This window comes from Numida meleagris, chromosome 25, assembly GCF_002078875.1.
Source record: "Numida meleagris isolate 19003 breed g44 Domestic line chromosome 25, NumMel1.0, whole genome shotgun sequence".
NCBI classification, from domain to species: Eukaryota; Metazoa; Chordata; class Aves; order Galliformes; family Numididae; genus Numida; species Numida meleagris.
In genome coordinates, this window is record NC_034433.1 from 1,583,487 (window position 1) to 1,597,325 (window position 13,839).

The 13,839-nt window shown below is 55.4% G+C and overlaps 1 protein-coding gene and 1 long non-coding RNA gene across 3 annotated transcripts; both read right to left on the reverse strand.

Moving 5' to 3' along the window:
- On the reverse strand, positions 1,237–10,695 carry LOC110388100. 2 transcript variants are annotated; one of them, XR_002432778.1, is made up of 2 exons: positions 9,353–10,695; positions 1,237–3,037 (listed from the first exon to the last, which is right to left on the reverse strand). It is a non-coding gene; the product is annotated as an uncharacterized LOC110388100 (long non-coding RNA). The 2 variants fall into 2 exon arrangements; XR_002432777.1 differs by having other exon boundaries at positions 1,237–3,074.
- On the reverse strand, positions 10,717–12,673 carry LOC110388064 (potassium voltage-gated channel subfamily A member 3-like). Its single transcript, XM_021376902.1, has one exon. It carries the CDS (start codon positions 12,540–12,542, stop codon positions 10,800–10,802), a length of 1,743 nt encoding a protein of 580 aa, XP_021232577.1. The 5' UTR covers positions 12,543–12,673; the 3' UTR covers positions 10,717–10,799.

Consider the following 13,839-nt stretch of genomic DNA (forward strand, 5'->3'; position numbering starts at 1 on the left):
TGTTGGAAGATCTGTGTGTGTGTTGCTGCTGAGACAGCCCTGGGGACTTCTCGTCACCAGCCAAAGCGCTGCCTGATGGCACAGAAAGCAACGTCAACGTTATATCCAGCCAGGGGGAACTCATGGAAACGAATTGCATAGTAAGTGATGGGGAATTAAGAGGTGGGTGCTTGGTCAGGTTGCAGTGTTCCCCTCTTGCAAAGCTTTGGGACCTCAGGTCCTGAAGAAAGAGCCCGTTCTCCTCGGGAGGAGCTCAGTTCAGGAGCATCCCCCCTCAGCAACAACACCAGTTTTCCTCCCTACAGACCAGGTTGTTTGCTTTGTCTTTTAGGCAATGCTCTGTTGGAACCCAAACCAATGGCCAAGTCCCATTTCCCATACACCAAAGGCAGGTGAATGGCAGCGAGCGCACACCAGTTTGACTAAAACTGCCCCATTTCAGACACTGGGCCACAACTCCATGCCATTGCTACTTCTCCTCCTAATAGCACATAGGCTCACATATGGCAATGGCTTTTCTAGAGCCAGGTAAGTGGTCCTGCCCCAAAACACCCTTCAAAATGGCAGCACTGGCAGCCTGGCTTTGCTGTCGTCAGAAACAAAGGTCTGGAAAACAGCAGTGGATGACAGCGGATCTCAGCCCATTCCTTTGGAAGATGCACTGATGATATCATCTTTGGAAAGAAGAAAAGCAAAAACGAAGGGCAATCTCCCTGTGTCAGAGGCGGGTGGGCAAAACCACCGCATCACAGAGCTGTGCAACGGGAGGAGAAGCAAGAGAGCGGGGAGCAAGCAGGCTTCCAAAGGTGCTCAGAGGAGAAAAGCTCTATCTCACAAATTCCTCAATTTTAGAAGAATTCAGTGACGACAGCAGCGCTTAAACACATTTTGGAAAACGTCCACGCATCCCTTGGCCGGTGTCCATGAACATCACCCCAGCGCCATCCCAGTGCCATCCCAGCTGCACATGCAGCACCCCAGCTCCCTGCCCTGCAAATCCACCAGGAGGGGCCTCATGGCAAAGCTCCCATTGCCATCAAGCCCACCGACACGGGAAGGGAGGAGGGCTGGTTTGCTGCAGACAGCAGGAGGAACGCAGACGTGTTCGGCGTCTCAAGCGCCGCACGACGCACGGGTTTCTCAGCATCTCCTAGCGGGGCTTTGAAGGGCTATGAATAAAGATGAGCAGCCTGCAGTCGGATGATTATGGCAATAAATACACGCTTTTTCTTTTTCTTTTTTTTTTTTTTTTGGATCTTCTCTTGCTGTCAGCCGTCATTAAATCGCTCCCTTTCTTTTTTTGTTGTTGTTGTTTTTTAATCGACTGGATCCATTTTTAATTTGCCTTCCCTTGCCAAATGCGGCTCTCCCCTCAAAATGACGTTTCTGCACGGCTGTCCTGATATGATGTTATCTACACAACACACAGGGCTGTATTCGGAGTCGTGGCAACGCAGACAATGCACCGGACCGACAGTTAAAGACTATCAAACTCTTGCTTATTTGGAGGAAGCACATTAACAATTAGCCGGGTCAGCAATCAAGCAAAAGAAATCCAACAGCGTGGAGCACACGTGGGCTGAAGGGCGGTTTTGTTGCCAGAGCCAGTATGTACAACATTGAGAACAGGTTGAAACTGGGTGATTTCCATGGGTTGGAGATGTCACAGAATCATGGAATTGAGTTGGAGGGGACCCATAGAGGCCATGGGGTCCAACTGCCTGCAATGGACGGGGACACTTGGGGTGCCCATGGGGCAGGTTGGGTTTGGGTGCGAGCTGCTGGCACCCACTGGAGCATCGCTGCTTCAGAGCCCAGCAGAAGGGTTCTGCTCTTCCCGTCCCCTTCAGCCCCAAGCAGAGAGATGCTTTAACACGGAGCTCACTGAGAATGGACAAGGCACAACCACAGTGCACGCACACACATCTGGTCAGAAAAACCTCAGGGTAACACCAGTGAGAAAGAAAAAAAATAACTTTTGTACTGATACATTCTATCCCCACTTTTAAGGGCTACTGTTTAATGTTCCAAAAGAAACTAAATTCAACTCCTCCGGGACCTGGGCTTCCCAAGAGGAAATCAGCTCTCCTCCTGCCTGCCGCCCGGGGTGCTGGGGGTGCTGGGTCCCAGCTCCTGGGGTGCTGGGCTGTCTGCAGCCCCGACCCCCCCACAGGCAGACAGCTCACCCCTATGGGATCGCTGCGGATTTGTTTGTTCGACCTCTTTTGCACCCTCAGGACCAGGCTAAGTGCAGCGGGAAGGCTGCAAACCCAGCGCTTTGCAGCTGTTCTGCAGGGCTGGATGAGACATCGTCCCTCCGAGCTCCATCCATCGCTGTGGGAGGAGAGCACCGCTGGGTTACACGGGGCTCACAGGGATGGAAAGGGGCTCAGCCCTCACCCCCAGACACTGGACACCTTTGGGCATCCGTTGCAGTGCTGGGGGGCTGCAGCCTGGTGAGGGGTGGGGGGGTGGGACACAGCTCCCATTGCAGGAGGCAGGGACGGACGCCTTTGGTGCAGCACGTACCTATTTATAAAGAGCGTATGCAGGAAAGCCAGAAAAATAGAACAGAGCTTGTTCGCTTCCTATGGCCAAAATCAGCCCGTGTCACTGGGAGCGCTGAGAGCAACCGGCTTGCCCCCGTCTCGCCCCCGCCCCAAGCAGAACACTTGGACAGCCCATTGGCGGCTCTGCTCAGCGTTTCCCTTCCGGTTGCTCAACCTCTCGAGAGTTGCTGTTGTTCTTTTTTAACCAAAAAAAGAAAACAAAAACCCAAACCCCAAACCCTGAAATAGCGTCCAACCAAATTCCACCTCTGTCTTTTTGTTCTCCTCCTGGCTTGGCGGCGTCTCGTCGTATTGCACATGAGCTGAAAGGAACCTTCCATCCGTAATGCACTTGCGAGAAGACACGGACGAGGCGAGGAGCAGGACGGGGTGCGGGAGCTCCATCCACCAGCGGGTGCCATTTCCTTTAGAGGTGTTTCATCCCCAAGCACGGTGCTGAAGCTCTCAAACCGAAGCTTCCCTGCTCTCTGTCGGGCAGAGGAAACAACAGCGTCGGTGCACAGCCTGGCTTTGGAAACAAGCAGTGCATTATTATGGTTTCAAGGCAAAGCGGGATGGATGTCACACATTGGTCCCCCTCCGGATGATTTCAATCCCCGTTCCCCAGAAATGAAAAGCGAATATTTGCTAATTAAAATCGCTTAACGGACTAAACGCAACGCAGCCGAAAGAGAGCTAAAGCTAGGGAAAGATTCATTAAACGTATTTCAGTTATTAACTATTATCTCACATTAACGGCAAGTTGCAAATCCAATCCAGAATAATTACCATGAAGCGAGTTTTCCTCATCATGTTTTTATCCTAACCAAGCTGGGCTCCTGAAGAACTGATATGATTGACATGGCATTAACAACTGGCTGAGCTTATAGCTGAGAGCAGGGGCTGATAAATTAACCCCAACCCGAGACCCAACTGCTGTCCCACCACCTCCATCAACTCCCATTCCCCCCCCCAAAAAAAGAACCTCTCCCTCCATCCCATAGCCTGGAAATGGGAGCATCGCTCTGCCCACCCCCAGTGGGGCACGGCCCCGATTTTTGGGGATGAGGCGCTGAGCACTGAATGGGTCCCGAGTGTTGGCCCCTTGGTGCTAATTGTTGAGTGAGAATTAGCAATGCTTCTGATGGAGAGGTTCATTAAGTACATTAAAACCAGCCCGGTGAGTGCTAATGGGCACTACCACCAAATTGGATGATGTGAGCCGGGTGCTTCATTAGTGGGAAGGATCTGTGTTAATGAACTGAGTACTAACGAACTCAGACCCACTTCTCCCAGCCCGGCTACCAAACCCTTCCCTAAAATAAGCCAGTTTTCCCAATATGAGCCTGCTTAACCCCAATGGCTGAGCCTGAGGCCGTCCCATACACCCAGATAGGAACCTCAGCACAGCATGGGCTGATCAGATGCAGAGCAACAGGCAGCAATGCAGGCATAGCCCAGGTTTCCCAGCGGTTCTGGGTACCCCGATGCCTTTCCAGGATGTATCCCTGTCCTTGTAGACAGAACTCCCAAACCCTCAGCTTAATGGTGTCATTATTCCACTCAGTTCAGCCAGAACAGTAGTGGGAGTGAGGTCAGGAGCACGCAGGAGATGTTGCTGCTCTGGCTCCTGAAGGCATCCAGATGTATTCCCAGCACACGGGGCTGATGAAATCCTCCCCCCTCCAACAGTAACAGAGGATGTGAAGCAGCAGCCACAGAAATCAGAGGTTTTTCAGTTGGTGGAGCCAAAGGACTCGTGGCCAAGAGGTTGGAGCTGACAGAGCAGCTCGCGAGACCGCGTGCACCGCATCTTCCTTGAGTCCTGGACCCAGGGGAAACCCAGGACTGGAAAATAGCTCCCGTTGAGCCAACTCCTTAAGGGATAAACAAAGAGGATGGGTCTGTCCGCCTTCCTCTGATCTCCCAAAATATGCTGGAACGGCTGAGATTATGAATGCAGAACTGAAGTGCGGGATATAATTGATGACAAACAGTGCAGCTTTGAGGGAAATAGATTTTATCACATTAACCTGATAAGCTCCTCTTAATGAGCCCCGGGTATGGCTGATAAAGGTATATGCTGCTGTAATATGCTCCTGCAAATGAGCTGCACAGCACCTTGGTTATGGAAATGGAGCAACAAATGCACAGAGATTTCAGGAGAAATGAGGCATGAGGGTGGAAATGCAAGTGCAAAGATGCACTTCCCCCATGTCTGCAGCACCGCGAATCCCATTTCATGGACTAACTGCAACCTGCACAGCATCCCCAGCCACACTGCAGTGCTCTCAGCTCCCTTTTTTGCTACCAGCCGGGCAAGCAGCGAAACACATTGTTCTGTGGACACAAAGATGCTTTGCAAAGCATGCATTTGTCTTTTCCGTGCTTCACTGCAGCCATCGGGTGCTCGTGAGAGCAAAACCCCAAGCAAAGGCGCTGCTGCAGGAGCCCCACTGCACCCCAGGGCTGAGCCACCACTGACCAAACCATGACACAACCCGAAAAGATTTTCCATATCTGTCTGCTATGCAAGAGGCAAGCAAACAGCTGGCGCTGGTCAGCATCAAAATAACGCCGAGTGCACTTTGCTGCCGGGAGAGCAAGAGCAGAGATAGCCAGTGGCTGATGCAGTCATGCACATCCGCACCAAGTCTTCCCACACAGGACGTGTAACGATGCTAAAAATGAAGTGCAACAAATGTGGAAGACCAACAGACACGCTCAGAAAAGCATCAGGATTACGAGCCGCGAGGAAATGAATCACTGCAGAACCGAGCCGGCATCGCTTCTCCGGGGGTCTTCGTGCACGGGGATTGTTCCCTCCGTGCAGAGGTGAAGAGAAGCCATTGGGAAGTGTTTTAGCTGCTCCCGAGCAGAGTGACAAGCTGAACGAGATAGGAGACAGGTTTTAATTTACTGGAGCATGTCCTGCTTCATAAGAAGGAGAAAACTGATGGTGCCCTGCAGGGACAGCCGCGCGTGAAGGTTTCCCTGTCCTCCTGCAGAGCATCCTCAGCGCTCTGCCAGTAACGAGACACGGACGGGGCCCTGAAATGCGGGCATCTCAAAAAGCAGCTCCTTGCTCAGAGAGGAAAGGCAAGCAGGGGCTCGCAGGGGATTTTCTCAGAGCTCTTTTGGCTGTTTCGCCAGCAGCAGGGAGACGATGGCTCCAGCTGAAAGGGCAGCGTGGGACCCCGCTCTTCCCACCCCTCTTCCGCGCAGAGGATGGTGCTCATCAGCAAAAAATGCGGTTTGCTTTCTGCTGCTGACAAACAGCAGGAGCACAGCAGCCCTGACGCCTTCCAGCACGGAGCAGCAAACACGCGTCCCGTCAGGCGGGATGAATATCGCGTTGACGGAGGAACCATTACTCATTTTCCTGCTCGGGAAGCCAAGTATGGGAGAAAAAGCTCTCGGTTGTGCCCAGGGCTCAGTCCCATGAGCTGCAGAGCCCTCACTGGGGCTGCTCCACTGGGCTCCCCCCATGAAGCAAACGTGCCCCATGCAGTGCAATGGCATCGCAACTCCATGCTGCACCCTAGGAAAACCCTACATCAGTGCTCACCCAAATGCTGTTAGCCCCCCGCCCTCACTGCCTGGGGAGGGATTCCCAGCACCAAGGGACACCCAAATGTCCCCAGGACCACAGCACCCTGGCCCCAGCTGCACATCACTGCCCAAAGCCATGCACCAGAGCCAAGCACTGGGGAAAGACCCAGAGCAGAGAAAGGTGCAGAGGAGCAGCACCAGCTTCGTGGCAGTGAAGGAATGTTAAGGATCTTGCTCTCCCCCCGGCATCCCATAATGTCCCCAAAATCCCTATTTCCCTGCACCCATTGCTCACACGAGTGCCTTGGCATGGGGATGCCATTGCTGAGCTCTCCATCCTCTACACAAAGTGCATGAGACCGAAAGGCAGAACGCTGCCAGGTTCAGTCCTACCTGTGTGCTTGCACCCCATTGGCTTGCACTGCGGGTTTGCAGCCTGTTCAAGCATTCAAAAATGGAGAAAGGCACTGCCTTGCGTCGGGCTGGGTTGTGCTTGCACATAGATATGCATATTTTAAAAGCTTGTCAGGAAGAGGGCTCCAAACTACACAATTAAACAGATTTCATGCGGAATGCCCTCCGCACGCACAAACCACTACCAGAACCTCGTGCCCTGCTCTGCCAGGACAACCCTTGGCTCCTTTCCTTCTGCTGGGGAAGTCACCGCTCTGCCCTTCGTCCCCCCTAAACTGTTCCTAAACCGGGGATGACAAACAACCGGTGGCTTCCTTTGTCCCTTTGTCAAGGGATGGAACAGCAACAATTGCCCAAAGAAATCCGAGCCTGCAGGAGGAAAGGGACACCCCAGCCCTGCTCTGTGACCCCAGGGTGGGACAGATCCTGTCCACCTGAAGGGTGTCTGCTGTGCTGGGGAGCAGAGGACTTTTTCAGAGGAATCCAGGCCACAAAAAGTGTAAATAAGCAGGAGAAAAAAAGTGAGAAAAGCACCAAGCAGAGAGGCCAGGCTGGGGATTCCTGCATTCCCCTGTGCTCAAGGTGATGTGACCAGAACATGGGGAGGCAGAGACCTTGTGCCTCCCTAAAGGTCACCAGCAGCCCAGGTTAACACCTGTTTTTGGGCAGGCTTCAAGGCCCAGTGTGCTCTGCTGCACTGAGAGCAATGGTTACAGCAACACTAACAGTGGATGCACTGCAAGACAGGAAGGGCACATCAAGTGGATGCACACTGCAAGCAGCAAGGGCACATATCAAGTGGATGCATGCTGCAAGACAGGAAGGGCACATCAAGTGGATGCACATTGCAAGATAGCAAGGAAACGCTGAGTGGATGCACACTGCAAGGCAGGAAGGGAACATCAAGTACATGCACACTGCAAGCACCAAGGGCACATCAAGTAGATGCATGCTGCAAGCAGCAAGGGAACGTTGAGTGGATGCACACTGCAAGACAGCAAGGGCACATCAAGTGGATGCATGCTGCAAGACAGCAAGGGAACGTTGAGTGGATGCACACTGCAAGGCAGGAAGGGAACATCAAGTAGATACATGCTGCAAGCAGCAAGGGCACATCAAGTGGATGCATGCTGCAAGACAGCAAGGAAATGTTGAGTGGATGCACACTGCAAGGCAGGAAGGGAACATCAAGTGGATGCACACTGCAAGACAGCAAGGGCACATCAAGTACATGCACACCACAAGGCAGGAAGGGAACATCAAGTGGATGCATGCTGCAAGACAGCAAGGGAACAACAAGTGGATGCACACTGCAAGCAGCAAGGGAACACACAGCGGATGGAAGCTGCAAGGCAGCCCAGGGAGCTCCATCCCCGCAGGCTGCCACGGAGCAGTCTGGCAGCACTTTGCAGCTCCTGGCAGGACGCGCTCGGCGGAGCTGTCAGACCACGCGGCGCACGGAGCGCGCACCGTACGGCACCCAGCGAGACTGACAGCGCGGAGGGAAGGAGCAGACAGAAATGGGGCAGAGCGCAGCAGGGATATCCCCGCTCTTCTGCTTGCTGCTCCCTCTCCCATTTGTGTGTGTGCCTTCAGCGCTTTGACGTTTTTTCAGCAGTGCCATTCAGCGCTCGAAAAACTACGGCGGAAGATTCGGCTGCCTCATCACCTCTCTGCTAAAGCGCCTTTTGCTGTCAGGAAAATGTGTTTGAAGCCATTCTGCCTCCACTGAACGAGGTGGGGAGCAGTCAGGAAAGCAAACTAACGACCGACTGGCGAGCTTTCTGCTTATTTAAGTGGCACAGAAACTGAGAACTGCGCGCTGCCGTTTCCAGGCGCGCATGTGGTTTCTGTGCTGGTGTCACCCGTGCAGCTGCCACAGCAAAAAAACTGCGACAAAACTCAGCGAGGAGGGGGGAGAGCTCCCACCGCTTCGAGCTCCAACCCCGCTCCTTTTAGGAAGGGGCACGTGGAAAAGCTTTGGTAACCATCAGATGGGAGAGCTCGCAGCTGGCAGTGACATCTCAGCCTGCTGGCAACGGTGCCTGGGGGTTCCCTGCCGCCCCATGCTCGGGGATGCTGTCAGGGTGAGGGCTGTCAGCCCCGCGTGGCTGCGGAGCATCGCCCTCGCCACGGTCGGAGCAAGATCCTCCGCTGGGGAAAACTGCTGCAGCTCCGCTAATGCTGTCAGATGCCGTTAGAGAAGAAGCTGCTCGGATGTTTTCCTTTGGTTCTGAGGTTTTTTTTCACTGGTTTGGGTGCTGGGGATGAGGGGGAGTGTGACGAGGCACAAACTGTCCCAATCCTTTTAAAGTCCGCGGGAATTCCCAGCAAAACTCCCAGTGTTGGCATGGCCAAAATCCTCCCTTCCATACCCTCAGGAAACACGTGGTTCAGCCAGGTTGGGCTCCAGGTGCTCTTTGTCTTTGCTGGCATTCCAGTGCACTCCCCACCCGACAGACCTCTTTGTTCTTACCCCAGAACCAAGTGGGACGGAGCAGGGCCCCGCCAGCCCCACCTGGGGACCAGCCCAGAGCACCAAAGCACTGCCACAACCCTTTTTGCACGGATTTGAACAGATCTCTGCACAGAGCAGCACAGCTTTCCCCCAGCACTGCTCACCTGGAGCTCAACCGTGCAGCACCAGAAAGCAGAGTGAGAAGCACGCAGAACCAGAGGAGCCCTAGGATGCTGCCATCCCATTGCACCCAAAGTGCACGAAGACACACGAGGGCAGCAGGGGAAGCTGGCAAACAACACCACGCAGCGGGAAACACGAGGTTTGCTCCAAAAAAAGCAACGATGCAGAAAAATCTCTCCCCCCTTGCAAAGCTCACCTGGTCCCGTCAGATGTCCTGCAGCCCCCGGTGTGCACGGAAGGATGAAGGAGGCACGTTTTCCCTGGCGGGTTTGGGCTTACTTTGCAATCCTGCTCTTTCTAGCTCTGCATTTGTCCCCCCGGTTTCCAAAGGCTGCAGCGCTTTCCCCGCTGAGCTTTCGTTTCTGCCCTTGGATGATGCTTTGGGGTTTCGTGCAGGGCAGGGCGAGCGCGGTCCTTTCTCCGCTCGTGTCTGCAGGTTCCCAAATCTCACCGCCAAGGTGTGAACTCCTTTGCGAGGGATAGGGGGGATCTGGGGCGTGCTTATTGCCTACGGGTGGGCGTTTGGGTGTGGGGATGGGCTGTAGGATGGGGGCACGGATGGGGGTGCAGGGTGGGGTCCCTGTGCGGTGCAGAGCCGTGGGGTGGTGAGGCTGGAACCATCTGGAAGGGCTCTTGAGGGAAGGGTTGAGGGCCGAGGGGGATGGGAGAAGGGATGCCATGACAACCTTTTGGGGTTTCCCAGGAAACCGGGGTCGCCATGGCAACTGCATCGCTCCGGTCCGAATTAGTGACTTCCGCTGGAAGGCGTGTTCGCCACTTTAATCTCCTTGAGATAAGCGGCTGCATCTCTCCCAGCAAAAGGTGGAAACATCCCTTTGTCTGCAGCCCCGGGCCACGGCCCCCCAGCACCCACCCCATCCCGCCCCACACGAACCGAATGAGCTGGGTGGAATCCTGTCCCGGGGCTGCAGGGAAGGGAATTAAGGATAGAAAATAAGGGGTTGGGGATTTTTTTTTTCTCTTGAAGTCAGAACTGATTGCGCTCGGCTTCTGATCAGACAAGAATTTCGTGAATGATCTAGCAGGGGAGGAAAGGGGATCTATGGCGAGTCCCTACCGGCGCACCACCTCCCAGGATGAAGCATCCTTTAACAACGTGGTAACAGAGACTGTGCGAAATTCAAGGGTTGTTTCCTCCCAGCCCCCTTCCAGCGCTCGCCAACATGTTTTCCTCGTCTCCCCACCCAATCCGGGGCCGCTAATCCAACAAGTGAGCTTATGTGATGGAAGGGAAATGGGCTCCGCACCGCCTGCAGGGAAGGGGGGACAAACCGGGAGCAAAGCGAGACGTCCCCAAAAGCCAGAAGACAAAGGCAGCCCCGCAACACGCTGCAGAACAGGCACCTGCTCCAGCGGTGCCATTTGTCTTCATTTTCCTTCTCCGTACCCGCTGGCCGTCCTCTTTTCTTTGGAGATTTTTAAATCCCTTTCGGATCTTTAGAAAGGAAAAAAATAAAATAAAATCTAAAAAAATAAACGTATAAAAAACAAGGGCGCACACAGACTGACGATGGTGCATGGTCCACACGACACCAAGTATACACGGTCACTTCTGCATTGTTATCGTTATTATTTTTTTTTTTTTAACCACGTCCTCGGGTTTCGCTGCCGCTCTGTATTTATTAAACATCCGTAAAGATCTTTTTGATGTTCACACAGTTGGGATTGTTCGTGGTTGTGCAGTTGCCTGTCTTAAAGGCAGCCTGTTTGAATGCACTGTGGTTGATTCCCCCCTCCTCTATCACCATGTACTCGGACTTGCTGAGGGTGGAATTGCTGCGTGCCTTCCTCATCTCTTCGGTAGACGAGAGGTGCTGGCAGCTCCCGACGTGCATGTACTGGGCTTGCTCCTCACCTTCTGTCTCCCGGTGGTAGAAATAGTTGAAATTGGAGACTATGACGGGCACGGGCAGGGCGATGGTCAGCACCCCCGCGATGGCACACAGAGACCCCACGATCTTGCCCCCGATGGTGATGGGGTGCATGTCCCCATAGCCCACTGTGGTCATGGTCACCACCGCCCACCAGAAGGCGTCGGGGATGCTGCTGAAACCCGAACTGGGGTCATCGGCCTCGGCGAAGTAGACGGCGCTGGAGAAGAGGATGACGCCGATGAAGAGGAAGAAGATGAGCAAGCCCAGCTCCCGCATGCTGGCCTTGAGGGTCTGCCCCAGGATCTGCAGCCCCTTGGAGTGCCGGGACAGCTTGAAGATCCGGAAGACCCGCACCAAGCGGATGACTCGGAGGATGGCCAAGGACATGGCTTGCTGGCCATTGCCTTGCCTCTCTGCCAGCTCGGTGCCCAGCGTGATGAAATAAGGAATGATGGCCACAATGTCAATGATGTTCATGATGTTCTTGGAGAAGGTGGCCTTGCTGGGGCAGGCAAAGAAGCGCACCAGCAGCTCGAAGGAGAACCAGATGATGCACAAAGTCTCCACCACAAAGAAAGGGTCGGTGAAGGACGACACCATGGAAGCGGCCGAGGACGAGGAATTGGTGAAGACATCGGGGGGGAGAGGGCCACCACCCGTCCCAAAGGTCCCCCCGGTTCCCTCATAGTCGTGGTCGTCCCTGAACTCAGGCAGGGTCTCCAAGCAGAAGATGACGATAGAGATGAGGATGACCAGGACGGAGACGATGGCGATGCCTCGGGCCGGTCCGGAGCTCTCGGGGTACTCAAAGAGCAACCACACCTGGCGCTGGAACTCCTTGTCGGGGAGCGGCCGCTGCTCCTCCCGAATGAAACCCTCGTCCTCCCGGAACTTCTCCATGGCCTCCTCCCCCAGCTGATAGAAACGAATCTCTTCGGAGAAGATATCGATGGGGACGTTGACGGGTCGTCGGATGCGCCCGCCCGACTGGTAGTAATAGAGGATGGCGTCGAAGCTGGGCCGGTTACGGTCGAAAAAATACTCGTTGCGCAGGGGGTCGAAGTAACGCATCCTCTTGCGGGGGTCCCCCAGCAGCGTGTCGGGGAACTGCGCCAACGTTTTGAGCTGGGTCTCGAAGCGCAGCCCCGAGATGTTGATCACCACCCGCTCGCAGCACTCGTGCTCCCCGGCGACCTCCGCGGCGTGCCCTGCGGGGCCGGCCGAGGGCGGCGCGGGGTGCTCGTAGCGTTCCCCCCCCAGCAACGGGTGCGGATGCTGCGGTTCCTCCGGCAAAGGGTCCCCGGCTCCCCCCACCACCGTCATGCTGCCTTCCTCCGCCTCCTCGCCCTCTTCCTCCTCGTGGCCGGGGGGCGGCTGGGGGGCGCCGGGGGGCGGCTGCTCGGTGTAGCCCAGGTTGTGGTGGCTGCTGCTGGGGGGCCGGCCGGCGGAGGATGCAGCCGGAGAGTGGAGCAAGCTCCGGCGCTCGTCCATAAAGGTGTGGGGAGGGAGGGGGAAAGGGCGAGAGGAACGGCGAGGCGGCGGTCGGAGCCTCTTCTTCCTCCTCTTCCTCCTCCTCGGGGCGGAGAGGGAGAAGCAGCCGCCCCGCTCCCGGCTGCCGCGGCTCTGAGCGGCGCCGGGCTGCGCTCAAAAAGTCCGCCCCCAGCGCTGGCACCGCCTCGCCCCGCCGCTCCCCGAGGCCCCCCCCCCAACCCCGGCCCCGCCCGGCTCGGGGACCCCCGGAGCCCCGCGGAGCGGCTCGCGTTGTGCCCGCGGGGAGCTCGGCGTGCGGTCGGGGAGCTGCCAGCGGCTGCGGGGGCTGAGAACGGCGAGGGAAGTCCTGCACAGCAGGGCGTGTGCGTGTGCACGAATGTGTGTGTGTCCGTGTGTGCGTGCGTGCACATGTATGTGCGCATATGTGCGTGCATACGTGTGTGTTTGCATGCCTATGTGCATGAGTGTGCACATGCGTGTGTGCATGTGTGTGTGTGTGCGTGTGCATGCATGTGCATGTGTGTGTGCATGTGTGTGCACACATGTGCATGCATGTGCATGTGTGTGTGTGCACGTGTGCGTGCCTATGTGCACACGTATGTGCACATGTGTGCATGCGTGTGTGCATATGAGGATGCCTGTGTGCATGCGTGTGCACACGCGTGTGCATATGTTCATGTGTGTGTGCATGTATGCCCGTGTGCACACGTGTGCATGGCCATGTGCATAGGTATGTGCATGCGTGTGCATGCGTGTGTGCATATTCACATGCGTGTCTGAGTGTGCGTGTGCAACCCCACAGCAAAATCAATGGAGAAGTGAAGCTGGCTCAGCCCTCCGCAAAGGCAGTTGCAGCCTTTCCTGCAAGGAAGCTGGAAGGCTTTTCTCAATTCATCTTTTGAGGCAAATAGTTCACTTTTGGTCAAATGGGATTTTTTTTTTTTTTTCCCCTGCAGAAAGCCTCCCCTGCAGAATCCCAGGGCTGGCGAGTGCTCCATCCCCACGACCCATGGCACAAACCCCATTGATCGCTCTCCAGGAGCGCTCCCATCCCTGTCCTTGTGCCAAGCAAGGCTCTGGGAATTCAGGGAGCTCCCAGGTGGGGAAGGAGCCTGAGCACATGGGTCAGGGATGCATTAAAGGCACCCCACTCCCATGGCCCCCCCAAAGCTCCACTGCAGAGGAGGTGAAATCCTCGCCACCAGCCCCGCTCCAGCTCCTCACCGTGGTTATTTTTAACCAGCACAGCCTCCAGAAGGTAGGGAGGGAAAAAAAAAGAAAAAAAAAGAAAAAAAAA